This window comes from Musca vetustissima, unplaced genomic scaffold (genome assembly GCF_032173495.1).
Source record: "Musca vetustissima isolate MV318-11 ecotype Yass unplaced genomic scaffold, APGP_CSIRO_Mvet_v1 utg194135, whole genome shotgun sequence".
NCBI classification, from domain to species: Eukaryota; Metazoa; Arthropoda; class Insecta; order Diptera; family Muscidae; genus Musca; species Musca vetustissima.
The window spans coordinates 5,297-28,127 of NW_026879476.1; the positions used below are offsets into that span (position 1 = coordinate 5,297).

The 22,831-nt window shown below is 37.0% G+C and overlaps 1 protein-coding gene across 1 annotated transcript; it reads left to right on the plus strand.

The window, feature by feature from the left end:
- The first annotated feature begins 7,031 nt into the window (after positions 1 to 7,031).
- LOC133324386 (general odorant-binding protein 56a-like) lies at positions 7,032 to 7,588 on the plus strand. The gene is made up of 2 exons (XM_061533229.1): positions 7,032 to 7,088; positions 7,226 to 7,588. The coding sequence occupies exons 1-2, from the start codon at positions 7,032 to 7,034 to the stop codon at positions 7,586 to 7,588; spliced, it is 420 nt and encodes a 139-aa protein (XP_061389213.1).
- The last annotated feature ends 15,243 nt before the right edge of the window (positions 7,589 to 22,831 follow it).

Here is a 22,831-nt window from a genome sequence, read left to right on the forward strand (position 1 = left end):
AGGAACTTTTGAAATCTAATTGATCAAGAGGGTGCACATATAATGACATATCCCCAGGCTGGGAATATAAATCCGTAGAACATTAGTGTTCCGTGCAGGGCAGGGTCGGTTACGTCCGACTATACTGCTCCGCTCTCTACTTTATTTTGTATTAATTTAAGAATATCCTTTAATGGGACTTCTATAGACAGCCTACTTTCCGACAGATGCTCTTAATGATTTGTTCCTAGCAACCAATATTTACTGTATTTAAAAAATACTTTCTCTGTTGCATTTGACTAATATCCGCCACACCAAGTTAAGAAAAAACTCTATTAATGCAACTGCGTTCCACTATTCCCTGCATTGTTTCTTCAAAATGTCCTTCGAAAAACAGTGGCAAACTTCCATTATTTCCTTTGCCTTGTACTAATACTCTGCTCATTGCTTCTTGACAAACTTCTTTGGATGTTGTCGTCGTTCTTCGTTCATTTGGTTTTTTTCTTAACTCTAAAGTTTATATTGAAGTTTTCTGTTTTCAGTTTTATTTTTCTAGCTTAGCTTCAAAAACTAGGAGAACACAAAGGACAAACAAATGGCAAACCCAACACAATCCTTATGACAAGAACAGGAGCGTCAACACAAGTAATAGTAAGAGAAAAAGTAACAGATGAAAGTAGCAGTGGTAAAGATGGTGCACAAAAAAATAACAACACATCCAAAATGAAAGAAATGAATTCCAACAAGTAAAACAACAAACTCGTGTCGTCGAAGAAGTAGAAGAGGAAGACAAAAAAAAAAATTTACGAATCCTATTATTTCTACATAGTTGTAATCTTATTATCCACGAGTTGACAGCAAAATGACATTTGTAGAGAAGACAGAAATTGTAAAAGCCAAAATGGGTAGCGAAAGCCTTGCTGCGAATCGAAGAAAGAGAAAGCCGTACAAAAAAAATAAAAACGAACATAAAAGCAACTTTTCAAATCCAACCACGATGAACAAACTGAAATGAAATGAAAACAACATCAAAATCAAATATAAAACTCCATTTTTGGGTGTCGCTGATAATGAGCTGGTAGCTGGCTATGGACGGGTGGGTAAGAGGTTCTGGCAAATCAAATTGCCTGACAAGGGTGCTGGAATGTCGTTGTGCCGAAAGGAAGAAGGGCTGTGTGCCACAACATATATAAGCTGCTGATGAGGTTTATTAAAAATACAACAAACATTCATTCATTCACTCACTCAAACATTCACTGATGGAGTTTAATATCCATCAAAATATTCAACCATAACGGAAATGTCGTGAAAAAAAGAAACTAATTAAAAAATATATTGTGGCTTGAAACATGTCAAATCATTTGAAATGTTTGGTGAAAAAAAAAACATTTCATTGTTAGAATAAGGATATATATTTGACATTTTACGCTACATCATTTTGTAAAGAAATAGAAATAGGGAGAGTCAGTATCGAAGACATACGTTTTCCGGAAAATTATGTTTCGTGTTCGATATGTGCGGAAAGGTACTTAATATTGTATCAGTGGAAAATGTTGTAATAGTGATCAGAAGCAAGAAAATACCAGTAAGGAAAGTGGTAAAGTCGGACGGGGCCGAAGGGTATCATCACCACTATGGGTATATTAAACGAATGCATCCTAAAAGAAGGACCATTAACATGAAACTGGATGAACTAAAATATGTGACCTTTATCTAAATGTGAACCGACTTAGATCAATCCTTAAACATGTCATTCGTTTGTTACAATGGGACAAAATTATGTAAATCCATTTAAAGCAAATATCAAAATGCTCAATTGTGTACGTTGTACAAAATTTCATGCCATGATTACAAACATGAGGAGTTTCGTGCAAATCGAAAGATATACAGGGACCTTGGTATACCATTTACATCGGGCGAACACATATATGAGAGATATATCTAAATCTGAACCGATTTGCAACAAATTTTACACACATCATTCGAGACTTAATTCAGTAAGCTATGGCAAATTTCATGGAAATCGAAGGATATATAGGGACTTTGGTGAACCATTTACATTAAATCGGTCGAAAATACATATGGGATCTATATCCAAATCTGAGCCGATATTCAAGAACTTTCACACACATTCTTCTAGAAGCAATTTAGTATACTATGCCAAATTTCGTGCAAATCAGAAGATATGTAGGGGCTTTGACATACCATTTACCAAAATCGGGCGAACTATATATGGGAGCTATATCTAAATCTGAACCGATTTTCACGAAACTTAGCACACGTCATTCTAGACTTAATTCAGAGCGCTATGCCAAATTTCGTGCAAATCGAAAGATATATAGGGTCTTTGCTACACCATATACCTTAAATCGGACGAAAATATATATGGGAGCTATATCTAAATCTGAACCGATTTTGACGAAACTTAGCACACATCATTCTGGACCTTATTCATTAACCTACGCCAAATTTCGTGCAAATCGAAAGATATATAGGGACTTTGGTGCCCCGTTTACTTTAAATCTGACGAAAATATATATAGGAGCTATATCTAAAGCTGAATCGATTTTTTCCAATTTCAATAGGGTTCGTCCTTGGGCCAAATAAGTGAACTGTGCCAAATTACATCCAAATCGGATCACAAATGCGACCTCTACTTTGTTAACAAAAATACATGGACGGACGGGCGGACGGACGGGCGGACGGACGGACGGACATGCGACTTAAAAAGTGATTCTATGCATATTCTCAAAAGGAACCATGTGTCTATCTCGTTTCCTTTTGCCTGTTACAAACATATGCACAAATACATAATACCCTGTAGCACAGTGTGGGGAAGGGTATAAAAAATCGTGATTTTTGAGTAATTGATGCAGAATTTTTCGCTATATTAGACTTCATGTTTTGTAAAAAATTATAAAAATATCTCTTACACACTCTGATTGAGAAACTGTAGAATTTACTCTGTTCTATGTAAGGTGTTATTGAAAATTTAAAAAGAATTTTCGGCAAAATCGATGTTTTTGATGTTTGCAGCAAATCAGTGATTTTTTGAAAATGTTCAGGAAAAATAATTACCTCTGTGCTATGTAAAAATCGAATGGAAAATGCGGTGAAAACCTTTAGAATATCGGAAATAGGCTTGTACTTTTATATTGACACTATGCCAAAACATCATAAAATGCAGTTAAATTATTAATTACCTGAAGTGGGGTGTACCTAAAAAAGAAGTCGATACCAAAACGTATGTCAAAAATTGAACAGGACCTTTTATTGAGGGCAAAGTTAAAACCTTATCGAAAACGTTGTACAAATATTTCGTTTAAAAAATTTGGCTGAAACCATCAAAATACCTGATAGGTGGTGGTAGCGTTAAAAGGACCAAACGCAGACCGATATATCCCATTGTCATAGGTGTACGAGTTTTTTCATTGTATGTGCAAAATTATAAATATTGTTATATTTTTTGTGACAAATGGGTACGGCAAGATCCACCTACGATGTACAAAAATCAAATTTTGTTTCATCCTCTAAACACTTCTAAACGGTTTCCCTATGGAGTTCCAAAAATTGAATTTTGGGTTTCAAATTAATTCAAAACTATACTAATTGAAGAATATCTCTATAAAATTTCAATTAAAAATATCAAGAACTCTTGAAGACATAGCCGATTTATTGGCTCAGCATCAATTGACGGCAAAAGCTTTTTTCTCGGAACAGTGCTTTTAAAAAAATGGCGGGTCCAATGACTTATAAACTAATAATCCAATCCATTTATCATAATTTTCAGTTAGATAAATCCAATCGGTGAGGAACTTTCCTATTTCCCAACTTTGATTGTGGTCGAAAATATTATTAATTAATTATTAATTAATTTATTAATTAATTTAATATTATTAATTAATTTTATTAATTTTCGAACGAAATCGATAATCCTAGTTCATACCAGAGCCAAATATGTAGTTTTCCAATTGCGTTGATTTTCGGATTAGAACGTTCCAGTGATCGGCAAACATGCATGCCATCAAAAAGAAGGCAGGCATGATTGCCATGATTGCTAACGCGAGCACGCCTTCAGACGGTGTGCAGTAAATACGTTGCTATAAAGAAAGTATATTCTAAAGGTAAATATCAGTTAAGAGATGATATATAGTCATGCTAAGAAAAACAGGGTGTGACAAATTTGCCAATTGATTAAAGATTATTAGCGCCATAATCATCAAAGAAGTGAGTAAATTATTTGGCCTGCTACAGGGTTAATTACAAACCAGTAAGGAAAGCAGTAAAGTCGGATTGGGCCGACTATATGATACCCTTCACCACATTGGGGGTATTCTACATATGTTGCTAGATATTAATTTTTATTAATTTCTGTACGTGTATGGGTCTGTATGGGCCTTTAGTGTACCATTTACTTAAAATCGGACGAAAAAATATATAGAAGGTATATGTAAATCTTAACCAATTTCAAGAAAACTTGACACACGAAAGGTTATAGTAACAGTACATTGTACAAAATTGTGTGCCGATCGGACAATTTAAATTAAATCGGCCGAAAATATATATTGAAGCTATATCTAAATCTGAACCGATTTTCACGAAACTTAGCACGCATCATTATGAACTTAATTCAGTACTCTATGCCAAATTTCGTGCAAATCGATAGATAGATATATAGGGACTTTGGTGCACCATTTCGTCCTTAGATCGGACGAACCTATATATGGGAGCTATATCTAAATCTGAATCGATTTTCTCGAAACTTGGCACACATCGTTCTGCACCTAATTCAGTACTCTATGCCAAATTTCGTGCAAATTGAATGATATATAGGGACTTTGGTGCCCCAGTTACAAAACAATCAGACGAACCTATATATGGGAGCTATATATAAATCTGACCCGATTTTCTCGAAACTTAGCACAAATCATTCTTTTCCTAATTCAGAACTCTGTGCCAAATGTCGTGCAAATAGAATGATATATAGGGACTTTGGTGCACCATTTACCTTAAATCGGACGAAACTATATATGGGACCTATATCTAAATCTGACCCGATTTTCTCGGAACTTAGCACACATCATTCTGGACCTAATTCAGTACTCTGTACCAAATTTCGTGCAAGTCGAAAGATAGATATATAGGGACTTTGGTGCACTATTTCGTCCTTAGATCGGACGAACCTATATATGGGAGCTATATCTAAATCTGAACCGATTTTCTTGAAACTTGGCACACATCATTCTGCACCTAATTCAAAATCTGATTTTACACTCTATGCCAAATTTCATGCAAATCGAAAGATATAGATGGACTTTGGTGCCCCATTTACCTTAAATCGGACGAAAATATATATGGGAGCTATATCTAAATCTGAACCGATTTTTCCCAATTTCAATAGGGTTTGTCCTTGGGCCGAATAAGTGACCTATGCCAAATTTCATCCAATTCGGATCATAAATGCGACTTGTACTTTGTTTACAATTTAACATGCACAGACAGACAGACAGACGGACGGACGGACATGCATAAATCGACTTAGAAAGTGATTCTATGCATATTCTCAAAAGGAACCATGTGTCTATCTCGTTTCCTTTTGTCTGTTACAAACATATGCACAAAGACATAATACCCTGTACCACAGTGTGGTGAAGGGTATAAAAGGGGTTATATGGCGACTACGCCAAAAAGGGGGGCGAATATTAATAATTTTCAGCAGGGATATTTGTTACCATATACGACTACAAAATACCAAATTTCAGGGAATTCGGTTGAAAAACGCGCTCAAGAACCCCAAAATACCGAAAATTTGGGGGCTACCAGAAAAAGTGGGCCTATACTTATAACTTTTTGTGGAGACATTTAGTACCCAATAAGAACCCAATCTACCAGATTTCAGCGAAATCGGCTGAAAAACGCGCTCAAGAACCCTAAAATACCGAAAATTGGGGGGTACCCTTATATGAGTGCTACCCGAAAAAATGGACCTATATTTATAATTTTTCTGGAGAGATTTGATATCTATTAAGAACTCAAAATACTGAATTGCAGCCAATTCGGTGGAAAAATACGACCAAAACCCTCAAAATACTGAATATTAGGAGGTACCGTTATATGGGGGCTACCAGAAAAAGTGGACCTATACTTATAATTTTTTGTGGAGACATTTAGTACCCAATAAGAACCCAATGTACCAAATTTCAGCGAATTCGGCTGAATAACGCGCTCAAGAACCCCAATATACCGAAATTTGGCGGGTACCCTTATATGGGAGCTATGTCTAAACGTGGACCGATATAGCCCATCATCTAACTTGACCTGCCTGCAGACAAAAGACGACTATATGCAAAATTTTGGCGTTCTATCTCAATTCGTTTAGACGATAGAGTGATTACAACAGACAGACGGACAGACGGACATGCTTAGATCGTCATAGAATTATACGCTGATCAAGAATATATATACATTATAGGGTCGGAAATGATTATTTCGATGAAAAAACATCTCATTCTTATAACAAATATTGTGTATGTAACCATAGACGATAACAAATTACCACAAAACATTAATCCCCAAATAAAGAAAACAAAAAAGTAATATTCATTGTTTCATTAACCGCATGTATTCAATTAGATTTCGACATGCGTCCATTCGTCTGGGCTGGTCGATAACAGCAACAACAAAACAATAATAGGTAACATGTATCTGTCTCATGTTACTACCACACAAAATAATAAATGGCCATCAATTGTTAATGTCTAATAAAAATTATTGATTGTTGGAAAGTTATTAGATGTATTTAGAGAAATATAGGCACACCTCCATGTCTGTCAAAAGCGTCTGATATTTTGTAACAAAATCTTAATTTTGGCAAAAAACGCTTTTAAGAATAATTCTTATCGAGAACATGACTTGCCTCAGGGGTATGCTTAGAATTTGCACAGAATTTTGTAGCGGTATAAAATGTTAGATTGCGAATTGAATAACAACAGAATATTGCCAACATTTCTATAAGAAACATTTTGAAAATTTAATAACTTGGCGGAATCATAATGAAGATTTTTATTACATTGGCTGTTGCTTGCTTGGTAGCCTCAGCATGGGCTTCGGTAAGTAGAAACAGGACAATAAATTTATAGCTATAAATATGGAAACCCTTAATAAAGGGTATGCTCGAGTTCCATTCCCCAATATTTAAGATGTATATTAAATTCTCCTTTATTTTATGAAATCCTACTTTTTTCAGCACCTTGAGTTAAGCGAAGATCAAAAGGCGAAGGCTAAGCTCCACTTTGAAGAATGTGTCAAAGAGGAAAATATCACAGAGGAAGAGGCGAATAAATTGCGCAACAAAGACTTCACTAATCCCTCACAAAAGCTAAAATGTTTTGGTACATGTTTCTTTGAAAAGGTGGGAACCCTGAAGGATAGTGTCATACAGGAAGATGTTGTCCTCAAAACTTTGGGTTCCATAATTGGAGAAGAAAAAACGAAAAAGGCTTTGGATAAATGTCGTGATATTAAGGGTGAAGATCGTTGTGATACTGGTTTCCAACTTTATCAATGTTTCGAAGCTGCCAAGGCTGAAATGATGGAAGTCAAAGAATAGGAATTACTAGAATATGGAAGAAATTTTGTAAATAACTTTGAACTGAGAACTGTTTAATAAAAATAAAATAATTGAAAATTCCTACCATTCATACTTTATTTTCGGCTAGACCGTAGACTTTGGCCCTTGAAAAAATTCTTTTATATAAATCCACGCCTCTATGGTCCTTGAAAAAATTCTTTTATATAAATCCACGCCTCTATGGTCCTTGAAAAAATTCTTTTATATAAATCCACGCCTCTATGGTCCTTGAAAAAATTCTTTTATATAAATCCACGCCTCTATGGTCCTTGAAAAAATTCTTTTATATAAATCCACGCCTCTATGGTCCTTGAAAAAATTCTTTTATATAAATCCACGCCTCTATGGTCCTTGAAAAAATTCTTTTATATAAATCCACGCCTCTATGGTCCTTGAAAAAATTCTTTTATATAAATCCACGCCTCTATGGTCCTTGAAAAAATTCTTTTATATAAATCCACGCCTCTATGGTCCTTGAAAAAATTCTTATATATAAATCCACGCCTCTATGGTCCTTGAAAAAATTCTTTTATATAAATCCACGCCTCTATGGTCCTTCTGGTTTGAAAAAATATTTTTATATAAATCCACGCCTCATTATGGTCCTTGAAAAAATTTTTTATATAAATCCACGCCTCTATGATAGTCCTTGAAAAAATTTTTTATATAAATCCACGCCTCATTGATAGTCCTTGAAAAAATATTTTTATATAAATCCACGCCTCATTGATAGTCCTTGAAAAAATATTTTTATATAAATCCACGCCTCATTGATAGTCCTTGAAAAAATATTTTTATATAAATCCACGCCTCATTGATAGTCCTTGAAAAAATATTTTTATATAAATCCACGCCTCATTGATAGTCCTTGAAAAAATATTTTTATATAAATCCACGCCTCATTGATAGTCCTTGAATAATTTTTTTTTATATAAATCCACGCCTCATTGATAGTCCTTGAAAAAATATTTTTATATAAATCCACGCCTCATTGATAGTCCTTGAAAAAATATTTTTATATAAATCCACGCCTCATTGATAGTCCTTGAAAAAATATTTTTATATAAATCCACGCCTCATTGATAGTCCTTGAAAAAATATTTTTATATAAATCCACGCCTCATTGATAGTCCTTGAAAAAATATTTTTATATAAATCCACGCCTCATTGATAGTCCTTGAAAAAATATTTTTATATAAATCCACGCCTCATTGATAGTCCTTGAAAAAATATTTTTAAAAAATCCACGCCTTAATAATAGTCCTTGGAAAAATATTCTTTAAAAAATCCACGCCTTAAAAATAGTCCTTGAAAAAATATTTTTATGATAGTCCTTGAAAAAATATTTGTATATAAATCCACGCCTTTTGGAAGTCCTTGAAAAATATTTTTATATAAATCCAGGCCTTTTGAAAGTCCTTGAAAAAATATTTTATATAAATCCACGCCTTTTGAATGTCCTTGAAAAAATATTTTTATATAAATCCACGCCTCTATGGTCCTTGAAAAAATTCTTTTTTATAAATCTACGCCTCTATGGTCCTTGAAAAAATTCTTTTATATAAATCCACGCCTCTATGGTCCTTAAAAAAATTCTTTTTTATAAATCTACGCCTCTATGGTCCTTGAAAAAATTCTTTTATATAAATCCACGCCTCTATGGTCCTTGAAAAAATTCTTTTAAAATCCACGCCTCTATTATGGTTTTGAAAAAATATTTTTATAAATCCACGCCTCTATGGTCTTTGAAAAAATTTTTTATATAAATCCACGCCTCTATGGTCCTTTAAAAAAATTCTTTTAAAAATCCACGCCTCTATGGTCCTTGAAAAAAATTCTTTTATATAAATCTACGCCTCTATGGCCCTTGAAAAAAAAATTATTTTATATAAATCCACGCCTCTATGGACTTTGAAAAAATTCTTTTATATAAATCCACGCCTCTATGGTCTTTGAAAAAATTCTTTTATATAAATCCACGCCTCTATGGTCTTTGAAAAAATTCTTTTATATAAATCCACGCCTCTATGGTCTTTGAAAAAATTCTTTTATATAAATCCACGCCTCTATGGTCTTTGAAAAAATTCTTTTATATAAATCCACGCCTCTATGGTCCTTGAAAAAAATTCTTTTATATAAATCCACGCCTCTATGGTCTTTGAAAAAATTCTTTTATATAAATCCACGCCTCTATGGTCTTTGAAAAAATTCTTTTATATAAATCCACGCCTCTATGGTCTTTGAAAAAATTCTTTTATATAAATCCACGCCTCTATGGTCTTTGAAAAAATTCTTTTATATAAATCCACGCCTCTATGGTCTTTGAAAAAATTCTTTTATATAAATCCACGCCTCTATGGTCTTTGAAAAAATTATTTTATATAAATCCACGCCTCTATGGTCTTTGAAAAAATTCTTTTATATAAATCCACGCCTCTATGGTTTGAAAAAATTATTTTATATAAATCCACGCCTCTATGGTCTTTGAAAAAAATTCTTTTATATAAATCCACGCCTCTATGGTCTTTGAAAAACTTCTTTTATATAAATCCAAGCCTCTATGGTCTTTGAAAAAAATCTTTTATATAAATCCACGCATCTATGGTCCTTGAAAAAAATTCTTTTATATAAATCCACGCCTCTATAGTCCTTGAAAAAAATTCTTGTATATAAATCCACGCCTCTATGGTCTTTGAAAAAATTCTTTTATATAAATCCACGCCTATATGGTCTTTGAAAAAATTCTTGTATATAAATCCACGCCTCTATGGTCCTTGAAAAAAAATCTTTTATAAAAATCCACGCCTCTATGGTCCTTGAAAAAAAATCTTGTATATAAATCCACGCCTCTATGGTATTTGAAAAAAATCTTTTAAAAATCCACGCCTCTATGGTGGTCCTTGAAAAAAATTCTTTTATATAAATCCACGCCTCTATGGTCTTTGAAAAAAAATTCTTTTATATAAATCCACGCCTCTATGGTCCTTGAAAAAATTCTTTTATATAAATCCACGCCTCTATGGTCCTTGAAAAAATTCTTTTATATAAATCCACGCCTCTATGGCCCTTGAAGAAATTCTTCTATATAAATCCACGCCTCTATAGTCCTTGAAAAAAATTCTTGTATATAAATCCACGACTCTATGGTCCTTGAAAAAAATTCTTTTATATAAATCCACGCCTCTATGGCCCTTGAAGAAATTCTTTTATATAAATCCACGCCTCTATGGTCCTTGAAAAAAATTCTTGTATATAAATCCACGCCTCTATGGTCCTTGAAAAAAATTCTTTTATATAAATCCACGCTTCTATGGTCCTTGAAAAAAATTCTTGTATATAAATCCACGCCTCTATGGTCCTTGAAAAAATTTCTTTTATATAAATCCACGCCTCTATGGTCCTTGAAAAAAAATCTTTTATATAAATCCACGCCTCTATGGTCTTTGAAAAAATTCTTTTATACAAATCCACGCCTCTATGGTCTTTGAAAAAAGTCTTTTATACAAATCCACGCTTCAATAGCACTGGTTATTTAAGTCCCCGATTCCATAGTCCAGGAAAAATAGCTTTTATAATTTCACACCTTTATATAAAATCTGTATAAAATACTTTACTTTAAAAACCATGCCCTTCTTGCCGCGCGTGTGTACAATGTGTCTAAAAAAATTCAACCCATTGACCAACATTCAAATAAAATTCCATATATATTCGGACATTGTATTCGATATAACATTTTGTTGTTGTTGAATTAAATGGCAATCCCTTAAATTACCTTGTCCGATATCCGCTTTTCATTTTGTCATCGGTCTCCATTTCAACATTACATCCATTGTCCCCATTTCTATAAATTTGTTGTGTCGTCCATTTCGTTCGTTATTGCTTTTCGATATTCGAAAAAAAAGACAACAACAAAAACACCAAACATTCAAAATCGAATGACAATTTTTTCACATATTTTCTGTTTTTTTCCTTCCTTCCTATCCCCAAAAAATGTTGTGTATCGTATCGTGTATGTGTGGATGTTTGTTTAAAGTTCAACCTTAATAAAAATTATACCCTTTGCCTGGCATAAAAACCAAGAAAAAAACTTTTGACTTTATTAAAAATTTATAGGTCTACTAAACTGTGTGACATTTTTTGTGCTGTCTTTCTGCAACATAATAGGAAGCCAGCAGCATCATTTAAAGGATAGAATGCGAACAACACCAATAACTTATTGACAATTTAGGATAGTTGGCGTTCTTTCCAGTTTTGTTTTAAATGGACTCCAAAAGAAATAGATAAGCAATTGATGAGGGTATTACAAAGGATCGGTATTTAAATTTTATTTTAAATGTTCGTGCAGGACAAAATTAAATGGTTGTCGTTGTTTTAGGCTTAAAGCGATATATTCAATAGTACCTATGTTTTATACACCTCAATATCTGATAAGAGTTTTGCGAAGATTTTTTGGTTTATTATATTTCGATAATCTCATTTTTTTGCTGCATTCTTCAGTGGGTGACCTAAAATGAGACAGGAGTCGGAAGAAGGTGTTGTGATTTATTGTGCAATAAATCAATGAAGCAAGGTGGGACCCCACTAATACTCACACCGAGACCAAATGAAAAACTTAGAGGTGTGGATTTATATAAAATAATTTTTTTTAAAGACCATAGAGGCGTGGATTTATATAAAAGATTTTTTCAAAGACCATAGAGGCGTGGATTTATATAAAAGAATTTTTTCAAAGACCATAGAGGCGTGGATTTATATAAAATAATTTTTTCAAAGACCATAGAGGCGTGGATTTATATAAAAGAATTTTTCCAAAGACCATAGAGGCGTGGATTTATATAACAGATTTTTTTTTTCATATACCATAGAGGCGTGGATTTATATAAAAGAATTTTTTTAAGGCCATAGAGGCGTGGATTTATAAAAAAGATTTTTTTTAAAGACCATAGAGGCGTGGATTTATATAAAAGAATTTTTTTAAAGACCATAGAGGCGTGGATTTATATAAAAGAATTTTTTCAAGGACCATAGAGGCGTGGATTTATATAAAAGAATTTTTCCAATGACCATAGAGGCGTGGATTTATATAAAAGAATTTTTCCAAAGACCATAGAGGCGTGGATTTATATAACAGATTTTTTTCAAATACCATAGAGGCGTGGATTTATATAAAAGATTTTTTTTAAAGACCATAGAGGCGTGGATTTATATAAAAGAATTTTTTTAAAGACCATAGAGGCGTGGATTTATATAAAAGATTTTTTTAAAGACCATAGAGGCGTGGATTTATATAAAAGATTTTTTTAAAGACCATAGAGGCGTGGATTTATATAAAAGAATTGTTTTAAGACCATAGAGGCGTGGATTTATATAAAAGAATTTTTTCAAAGACCATAGAGGCGTGGATTTATATAAAATAATTTTCTCAAAGACCATAGAAGCGTGGATTTATATAAAATAATTTTTTCAAAGACCATAGAGGCGTGAAGTAATATAAAATAATTTACGTTTAAAATTGAATCCACCCAAAATTTTCTGGTGACAATTTGTAATCATTTAACACTTCCTCAATGGAATTACAATGCAGCAAAATCGTTCATTCATCTTTGACTTTAGTGGCGATTTTCCTTTTTGTCATTACCACCATCAATAAACAAGATGATCGTACACATTCTTTTAAAATTTATTTTCTTGCAGTAGTCGTTATTGAACATAGCGCCATAAACTATGCAATGGATTTTTTTGCTCTACAATTTTAACAACCTAGTACTCTCCAAGTACTGTATAAAACAAGACCTACAACAACAACAATCCGAACAAGAAGCACTCCAGTGCATTTTACAATCAATTTACAATGTCGATGACTACTACCGGTCATTTGGTCAGTTTAATGACACTATCGACAGCAAATGGAACATCAACAGTAAGAGGTATGAATGTCGTTGATGCAATTGTTCTGGTTGTTCGGTTGTCGTTTTTGTTGTCTTCCAGCTAGCAGTTGTTGTTGTTTTTTTGTTGCCCGGCACTTTATGCTGTTAGTCTTGTTAACAAGTAAACATTGTAAATTACGACAGAGACGCGACAAGATTAAGATCGAACATCTCATAAAATATGCACATAAGTGTGGCAGACAGACGCAACGACCAGCCAACCAAACGACCATCTAGCATCCACAGCGAATAAAAAAAAACATGAAAATACCTTCAATATCGAACAAGGACAATAACGTTCGACGTCTCGCCAACCAAAGATGAAGTCATCAACATTGACAACATGATATCAGTTTATTACATACGTACATACGGTTTTTTCTGATTCTTTTCCAATTTATACTACTTTATGTTTAATATAGTTTTTATTGTCGCATTAAAAATATATTCGTTATGTTATTAAATTTTACGATTACTGATTGTTAATATTTTTAACCCCAGGGAGCCGAACATTAATATTGGATGACTTTAATAGTTTAGTAGTTGGAATAAAATAATAATGGTGTTGGTAGTTATACTAGGGTCAGAACAATTTCCTAGGGCTGTGAGTGGTCCACCCTATATATAGATTTATATAAAATATTTTTTTTCGAGAACTATAAAGGATTAAAGAAGAGCTGATTTTTATAAAAAAAAATTTTTAAAATATCGCAAAAAATAAAATTTTGAAAGAAAATTACTTATAATTCGAATATACAACGATTTACATATTTTTGACAATCTAAATACCTCAAATATCGCATAACTTAACCTCTACAGAACCAGACATTGCTGGCGAAGAAATGGGAAACCCTCCACAGGGATTTGATATAAAGTGGAACTCTACTTGAGTTGGGTCTAGACAGTTATTCATTGGCAATTATGAAGAAGACTAAGTGTAAGACGCACTACATGTCCAACACAGTCTTCTTCAAGAATGGGAATCTAAAAATTGGAGAAAAAGATGCCAAGCAACCGGAGGGAGTGAGCCAAGGAAAAGATAACCGACTCTCAAGAGGACCGTTTAGTGGAGTACAGTTGACATAAGTCATCCAAGTAAACCTCCATCGAAATGAGATGGCAACACCTACTCTGATGGAAAGAATAATTAAATAATGAAATTAATTAAGCAATATTGTTGTTAAAAACAACGTCTCTGGATTAAACCACATAAACTATCAACTACTTTATGCAAACACAAGTTCGCGATCAAGAAACTGTATAAAATTGCACTATATGATATCCTTCACCACTTTGGGTGTATTCTACATATATATCCTTACAATTTCATGTCAATGTTCGATGAAGAATTGTGACGACGAAAGTCGCTGCCCTCGTTTTCGTCCCCCACCATGATATTTTATATTGTTAATGCTTGTTGTATATTTGAAAATAATGAATAAGATATGAATTAAAATTATGTGTACCAGTATTTCATAGTTAACCGTTAGGTAGTAGGTGCCAGTAATAGGTGGGAGTGACATAATGAGTGTCCAAAATCACTAATAGTGAGATACCTATTACATGGTACTTTCCCTATAAAAAGGGGAGAGCCGATCAACAAGGGGTCAGTCGGTGAACAAACGTCCAAGGAGCAACAAGGCGAAAGTGTAAAAAGTGTGAAGTGCGCGATTCAAGTCGAGAATTCCAGTCAGTGCAGGTGGAAACAGGTGAGTCAGAGTGGTGCGTTATATTTTTCTAGAAACCTAGCGGTGTCCGTAACCCTTGGTACCCCTCGCGTCTTGTTTCGTTAGGAACCCCCTTGAGGTGTCCGCAACCCTTGGGTCCCCGCGATCTAGCTCATCAGGAAACCCCTTGAGGTGTCCGCAACCCTTGGTTCCCCGTGTCCTGTCTCGTTAGGAACCCCCTTGAGGTGTCCGCAACCCTTGGGTCCCACGCGTCCTGTCTCGTTAGGAACCCCCTTGAGGTGTCCGCAACCCTTGGGTCCCCGCGATCTAGCTCATCAGGAAACCCCTTGAGGTGTCCGTTACAGTGGCGCCCGAGCAGGGACCTGAGAGAGTGTAGCCATTTGAAAGAGTTGTTTGGAGATTTTGGCCTATTGGGAGCAGAATGCCCGCTTCGTTGCGTGTTTCCTGGGCCTATACCCTAAGGAAAGAGGACCTGGTGGCCTATCTGGAGAAATTTGGTCGCACGACTTCCGGGACCGTTGATGAACTGAGACGTCGATTCGCTCAATTTTTGTCGGAGGAACATGAACCAAAGGAGCTAGAGAGGATTCTCGAAATACAGGAGCAGCAAGACAGGCCATCGACAAGCCAGGAGGCAAAATTCCTCACCCCACTTAAAACACCTATCGTCTCGGTGACTGCTGCTAGCACGCCATCGCCCGCGAGCCATAGTTTAGGAAGGACCAGCCAGCCCCATCGTGACCTGTCTGGCGGCCGCGGTTTAACTCAGTCTACAGTACAAAACATAGATGGTGCACCCAGGGATATTCGAGCCTTGGCAGACCAGGTACGCAAGTGGAACGTCAGCTATGATGGAACCCGTGGACCCCTAGAATTCATTGAACGGATAGAGGAACTGTCACTGATGTATGAGGTGAACTCGGATGAATTGCCACGGATGATGCCAGAACTATTAAGAGACAATGCGCTGATTTGGTATCGAAATAACAACCAACAGTGGCGTAACTGGAGTCTGTTCCGCGACGATTTTCTACACTTTTTTCTACCGTCACGCTACTTCGAGCAGTTAGAGGATGATATTAGGAGAAGGAAGCAAAAGCCTCGTGAAACCTTCAAAGCCTATACACTATCCATGCAGAATCTGATGCGACAGACAACCTACAGCGAAGAACAGAAACTCGAACGTATATTCCGGAACGCGTTGCCGGAATATTTATGGTATATAAGACGTCGGGACTTTCTTACGCTGAAGGACCTTCTGGAGATGGCTGAAGATTTGGAGAGTTTGCCCCCGGGGACTGGTCCCACTCGAGAACATCACCGACTTATGGATCCCATAGAACCAGACAGCTCCTTGTCAATAGTAGATCCTAGGTCTGCCTGTCGGCGGTGCGCTCAGCAAGGTCATTACGCGGCTCAGTGCAGGAACCCACGAGTCATATTTTGCTGGGAATGTGGACAAAGAGGAACTCGGACGATATCGTGTTGCCGTTCGCCGTCGGGAAACGCCAGCAGGGTCCGCCAGTACAGAGGGGAAGCGGATCCGATGGAAAAGACAAATACCCTCAACTAGAGACATCCCTAATCCTATCCGGAACTAGAATTGTTGCCATGATCTTAATCGGGAGTAGACGAATGGCCGCAACCGTAGACACTGGGGCCACAAGCAATTTTATTAGCAAGGAACTGGCCACCGAAATCAAAAATGAATCACCAAGCATCCCCTACGCGGCCAGTGTCACCTTAGCCGATGGTTCCCAGCGACAGGTTTTGGAGGCGATAGATACCCCTTTATCCTTCGGTAATCGACAACTACAAGTTCGTTTCCTGGTGATGCCTGATGCTACAGAAAGGTTGCTCTTAGGTCTGGATTTCCTGATCAAGGTTGGAGCTCGACTCACATGTGCCGGGTTAACTTGCGACTTTGGTGTACAGTCGGAGAAACACTATAATAGGACCATAATAACAGCGGAGGCATCACCGACCAAGGATAATGAGGACGGTACAGCTTCGGGGTTTAACACGGTAAGTGAGTATGGAGTAGAGGAACAAATAAAAATCCGTGGATTTCTGGAACAAGAACTCCAAATGTTCAGTGAGGTTCATGGACCCTGCACGATAGCAACGCATCGTATTAAGATGAAAGATGACCGTCCCTTTAAACTCAGGTACGCGCCCCGAAACCCTGCTATGCAAGCCATAATCGATGGCAAGATAAATGAGCTGTTGGCGTTGGGTTACATAGAACCTTCTCACAGTCCCTACAGTTCCCCCATCACATTGGCTCAGAAGAAAAACGGAACATGGAGATTATGTATCGACTTCCGCCAACTCAACAGCCGTTCTGAACCAGATGCGTATCCCCTACCCAGAATTGACTGCATTCTGAATCGTCTCAGAGAAGCCATGTATGTCAGCAGCCTAGATTTGAAAGATGGATACTGGCAGATTCCGATGGAAGAGAACAGCAGAAAGTACACCGCATTTACCGTGGCGGGTCGAGGACTTTACCAGTGGAGAGTTATGCCATTCGGGCTTCATTCCGCGCCTGCTACGTTTCAGCGAGCTTTGGACAGCGTTATAGGACCAGAAATGGAACCACACGCTTTCGCCTATCTGGATGATATTATCGTCATTGGGAGGACATTGGAGGAACACCTATCGAACCTTAGAGAGGTCTTCCGGCGACTACGCGAAGCTCGATTGCGAATCAACCCTGACAAATGCGAGTTTTTTAAAAGGGAAACTAAATATCTGGGGCATGTTGTCAGCGGTAATGGCATCCACACGGACCCAGACAAAGTGGCGGCTATAGTAGAGATGAGGGCACCCGAAACTCTGAAGGGTTTACGCCGATTCTTGGGTGTGGTTTCGTGGTACCGTAGGTTTGTGCCAGACTTCGCCACATTGGCCCAACCCCTAACATCACTGCTGAAGAAGGGTAAGCATTGGAAGTGGACAGAGGATCAACAGACCGTGTTCGAGGTGCTTAAAGCTAGACTCACCCAGGCACCGGTGTTAGCTTGCCCAGATTTTACTCGACAGTTTATATTGCAGACGGATGCCAGTGACTATGGGTTGGGAGCGGTACTGACACAAATGTTCGAGGATGGAGAAAGAGTAATAGCATACGCAAGCCGCACCTTGAAGGATGAAGAGAGAAATTACTCTGCCACGGAGAAAGAATGTTTGGCAATAGTATGGGGCAGTAAAATGCGACAATATGTTGAAGGCTATAGTTTTCTTGTAATCACCGATCATCTGGCGTTAAAATGGCTCAATTCCATAGATAATCCTACTGGTAGACTAGCCCGTTGGGCTTTAGAGCTACAGCAGTATTCATTTACGGTACAGTATAGGAAGGGGTGCCTAAACGTGGTGGCCGATGCACTATCACGACATCCTCTCGAGTCGCTGCATCGAGCAGTGGAGGAATCGTGTACTCAATGCTCATGGTTCCAGCAGAAAATGGAGGTGATTAAGGCAGATCCCAGGCAATTTCCGGACTATTCCACTGTGGGTACCCAATTTTACAGACATATCCAACGAACAACTATCGACGAAGATGACACTCCTTGGAAGTTGTGCGTTCCACCCACCTCCGGGAGCGGGTCCTCCACGAAAACCATAGCCAGACAGCAGCTGGTCATCTAGGGGTCCGGAAAACCATCCAGAGGACATGTGGACGCTATTACAGGCCCGGCATGGTTCGCGACATCACCCGTTTCGTTAGGAGCTGTGAATCCTGCCAGAAATATAAACCTAGCCAAACCGCGCCAGCGGGAGAGATGCTTCATTCGGCTCCAGGGGAACCATGGGCCAAGGACGGAAACAGTATGCTGTTGGTATTTATCGACAGATTCACGAAATGTGTTGAGGTGGTGGCCATGCGAAAGGCTACGGCCGAAGGGGTTGTAAAGGCGTTTAGAGAAAGGATCCTGTCCAGATTTGGTACACCTAAGCTGTTCATTACCGATAATGGCAGCCAGTTCACAAGCCGAACCCTCGATAAGTACTTGCTAGAAATTGGAGTTCGACGACAATTTACCGCGCCATATTGCCCTCAAGAAAATCCTACAGAGCGAGCCAACAGGACAATAAAGACGATAATAGCTCAGCTGGCCAAGAACCAACACAACACCTGGGATGAATACTTGCCTGAAATTTCGTTAGCAGTGAACTCTAGTGTCTCAGAATCGACTGGGTACAGTCCTGCTTTCCTGGTTCAGGGCCGAGAGCTGAGACTCCCAGGCGCACTATTCGACGAAGTCACCACAGGTACCGGGGCACGAGTAATCGAACCTTCACAAAGGGCAGAACTACAGGATGTATTGCAAATCGTAAAACGTAATCTAGACCGTGTCTGAGAAGACCAGAAACGACGACATAACCTCAGACGTAGAAAGTGGAGGCCTGTGGTTGGAGACCTGGTCTTAATCAAGCAACACCCCTTGTCAAAAGCGGTAGAAAATTTTACAGCGAAATTAGCTCCGAAATATGACGGACCCTTCGAAGTCCTCGGTTTCATCTCCCCAGTTATTGCTAAGGTTCGGAAAATGAATCAGAAGGATGAACGAAATGCCCACGTGGGCGACTTGAAACCCTACATATCCCCATCTGAACCGACTAATAATTGCATTATAACTAATTTTGAAAACTTACTTTCTTCTTCTGCTACAGATACCAGGAAAACAACAATGAATACCGGTAACAAACCAATACGCCCAAAAGCTTTTTACAAGCAACAACACCAGCTTGTGGAGTCGTTGAAACCCTGTTCAGTCGAGGTCACCAGGCTTACAAAGGAGGAGGTGGACGCCGCCAGTAATGCGATGCAACGCCCGTCAAGACCACCGAAGCGGATGCGTAGCTCTAAACCCGGCAAAGCTGAGCAGTCTAAGAAGAAGAAGATTTCCCCGGTGACTTTACCGGAAGTGGTGGAGACCGTTGCCAGAATTGGACAGTCAAAGAAGAAAAATAGTGCGAAGAAGAAGGTTTCACCGGCGAAGGAAAATATTGCGAAGAAGAAGGTTTCCCCGGTGACTTTACCATGTCATGTCAATGTTCCCTCGAAGGAACATACTTATTTTTTTGTGCAACCTACGATACATTTAATTTCATTCGGGTAGACTTAGAGTCATCTGCGTATCATGGGCCAAATTTATGGAAAACGATTTATACCAATTGATGTACGCTATTCGGTATGCTGCATTGTGAACAATTCTTAATATATATGGAAGCTATGGCTACATCTCCAGAAATTTCAACAAAACGCAATAACGTCATTCAAGTTTCAATTTAATACGTTGTGCAAAATGTCGTGTTACTCGGACAAACATTAGGAGTTTGGTGCACCATTTATGTAAAATCGGACGAATATGTATATGTGGGAGCTGTATCGGAATCTGAACCGATTTTTCCGAAACTTACCACATATCATACTAGACTCAATTCAGTACGCTATGCCGTATTTGTGCAAATCGAAGGATATATAGGAACTTTTTGCACCATTTACATAAAATCGGACGAAAATATATATGAAAGCTATATCTAAGTCTGAATCAAATTTTCCCAATTTCAATAGGGTTCGTCCTTGGGCCAAATACATGAGTCGTGCCAAATTTCATCCAATCGAATCGTACATAGTTTACAATATAACAGCATGCATCCATAGAATGTGAAAAGAACAATACCTCGCTGAATTTTTATTGTTCAGTTTTAGTAGTAAGTTCGCATCACGTATACAACCATGTTGAAATTTGTTACCTGCATAACAATTAATTAAAGGTATGCTTAGAGAGAAATACTGCGGGTCGAAAATTTTCAGATGAATAAAAATGTCCCACCTATAAATATCAGCGAGGAAATTTTTCTATAAACAAGTATTGTTACACCCTTCACAATGTGGGATGCTTTAAAATTAAAAACAAATTGAACCTTTATACGGGGTATATACGTAGTCAGCTGTTTGTGCTCTGAGAAAAAGTAGGTAGCAAATTACGTACACACATGATGAAAAGGTTGGCAAGGAACTTCAACGTACCGAAAATTAAGCAGAAGCTTTGTAGTTGGAGGCTATAAATATCATAAACAAATTCCCTTCTGGCTGTAATATTGTTGTGTTCTTATTACAGAACTCCTATATGAACTCACGCGGTAATTTCCAACAATACCCACATTTCCCTTTTAAATAAATTTATTTATTTCCATGCAATAACATACATACCCTGCTTTCATTCATCATATTGTTATATAGCAACGTAATTAAAATATGTCCATAAAGATATAATAACTACCATTTCCCAGGATAACGTTATCAATTCGAAATTAAAAACAATAATATTCTCAAAATTACTCTGACTTAATGACTCTACTTATTTAACACAATAGGTTTGCTTTGCTTTATTTCATATCTCTCATGAGGTTTTCTTTTTAATTTCATTCATTTCTTTGTGAGCATTTATAAAACGTTGCCCCGTAACCCAGCAAATAATATGTGAAAAAGAAAATGAAAATAGTACACAAAAATTAAATATTCACCTCAGTGACTTCTTTGATTAAAAGAAATAAAATAAAATAGATACATTTGGATGCTGAAGAAAATAATCCCAAACTAGTGAAAAAGCGTTAAGTTCAGCCGGGCCCAACTTTGGATACCCTCCACCATAGATATACTGACAGGTACTTGAAATGAAAATATAGGAAAAACCAGTAAGGAAAGTAGTAATGTCGGACTAGGCCGTCTATATTGTACATATCTATCCTAACAATTGCATTTCTATGTTCCCTCTTTCTCCAACCTATCCCTAGTTTAATTTCATTCGAGCAGATTTAGAACCGTCTGCGTAACATAGGGAAAATTTATGGAAAACGACTTATAGCAAAATTGATACACGCTCTTCGGTACGCCGCGTTGTTAAAAATATAATATATATGTGGGAGCTATATCTAGATCTGAACCGATTTTCACGAAAATTAACACACAACTTTTAAGATTTAATTAAGTATGCTATGCCAAATTTTGTGTAAATCGAAGCATATCAAGGGACTTTGGTGCACTATTTACCTTGAAGTATATATAGACACTTTGGTACACCATTTACCTTAAATCGGACAAAAATTATGGCAGCTATATCCAATGAAAACCGATTTTCAGGAAACTTGACACACATCATTCTAAGCCTAATTCATTACGCTGTGCCAAATTTCGTGCAAATCGAAAGATATATAGGGACTTTGGTACACCATTTACCTTAAAACGGACGAATATATATTTCATTTTGCTGGTCGTTTAAAAATGCGACGTCTGTTAGGATTCATGTGTTCCTTCTATTGCCTTTGGTATAGAGATTTGTCTCATATAGGACTCAAAATATCAAGTTGTAGCAAATTCGGTTGAAAACCGCGCTCAGAGACCCAAAATGCCCAAAATTGGCCGTACCCTTCTAAAGACATTAGGATATATCAATTACACCAATTCGGTGGAAAAATCCGATCAGTTATATGGGGGCTCCGGAAAAAGTGGACTTATATTTTTAGCGGATTTCAACTGAAAAGCGCACTCAAGAACCCCAAAATACGTTTTAGAGATGCCTATTTGGGGGATA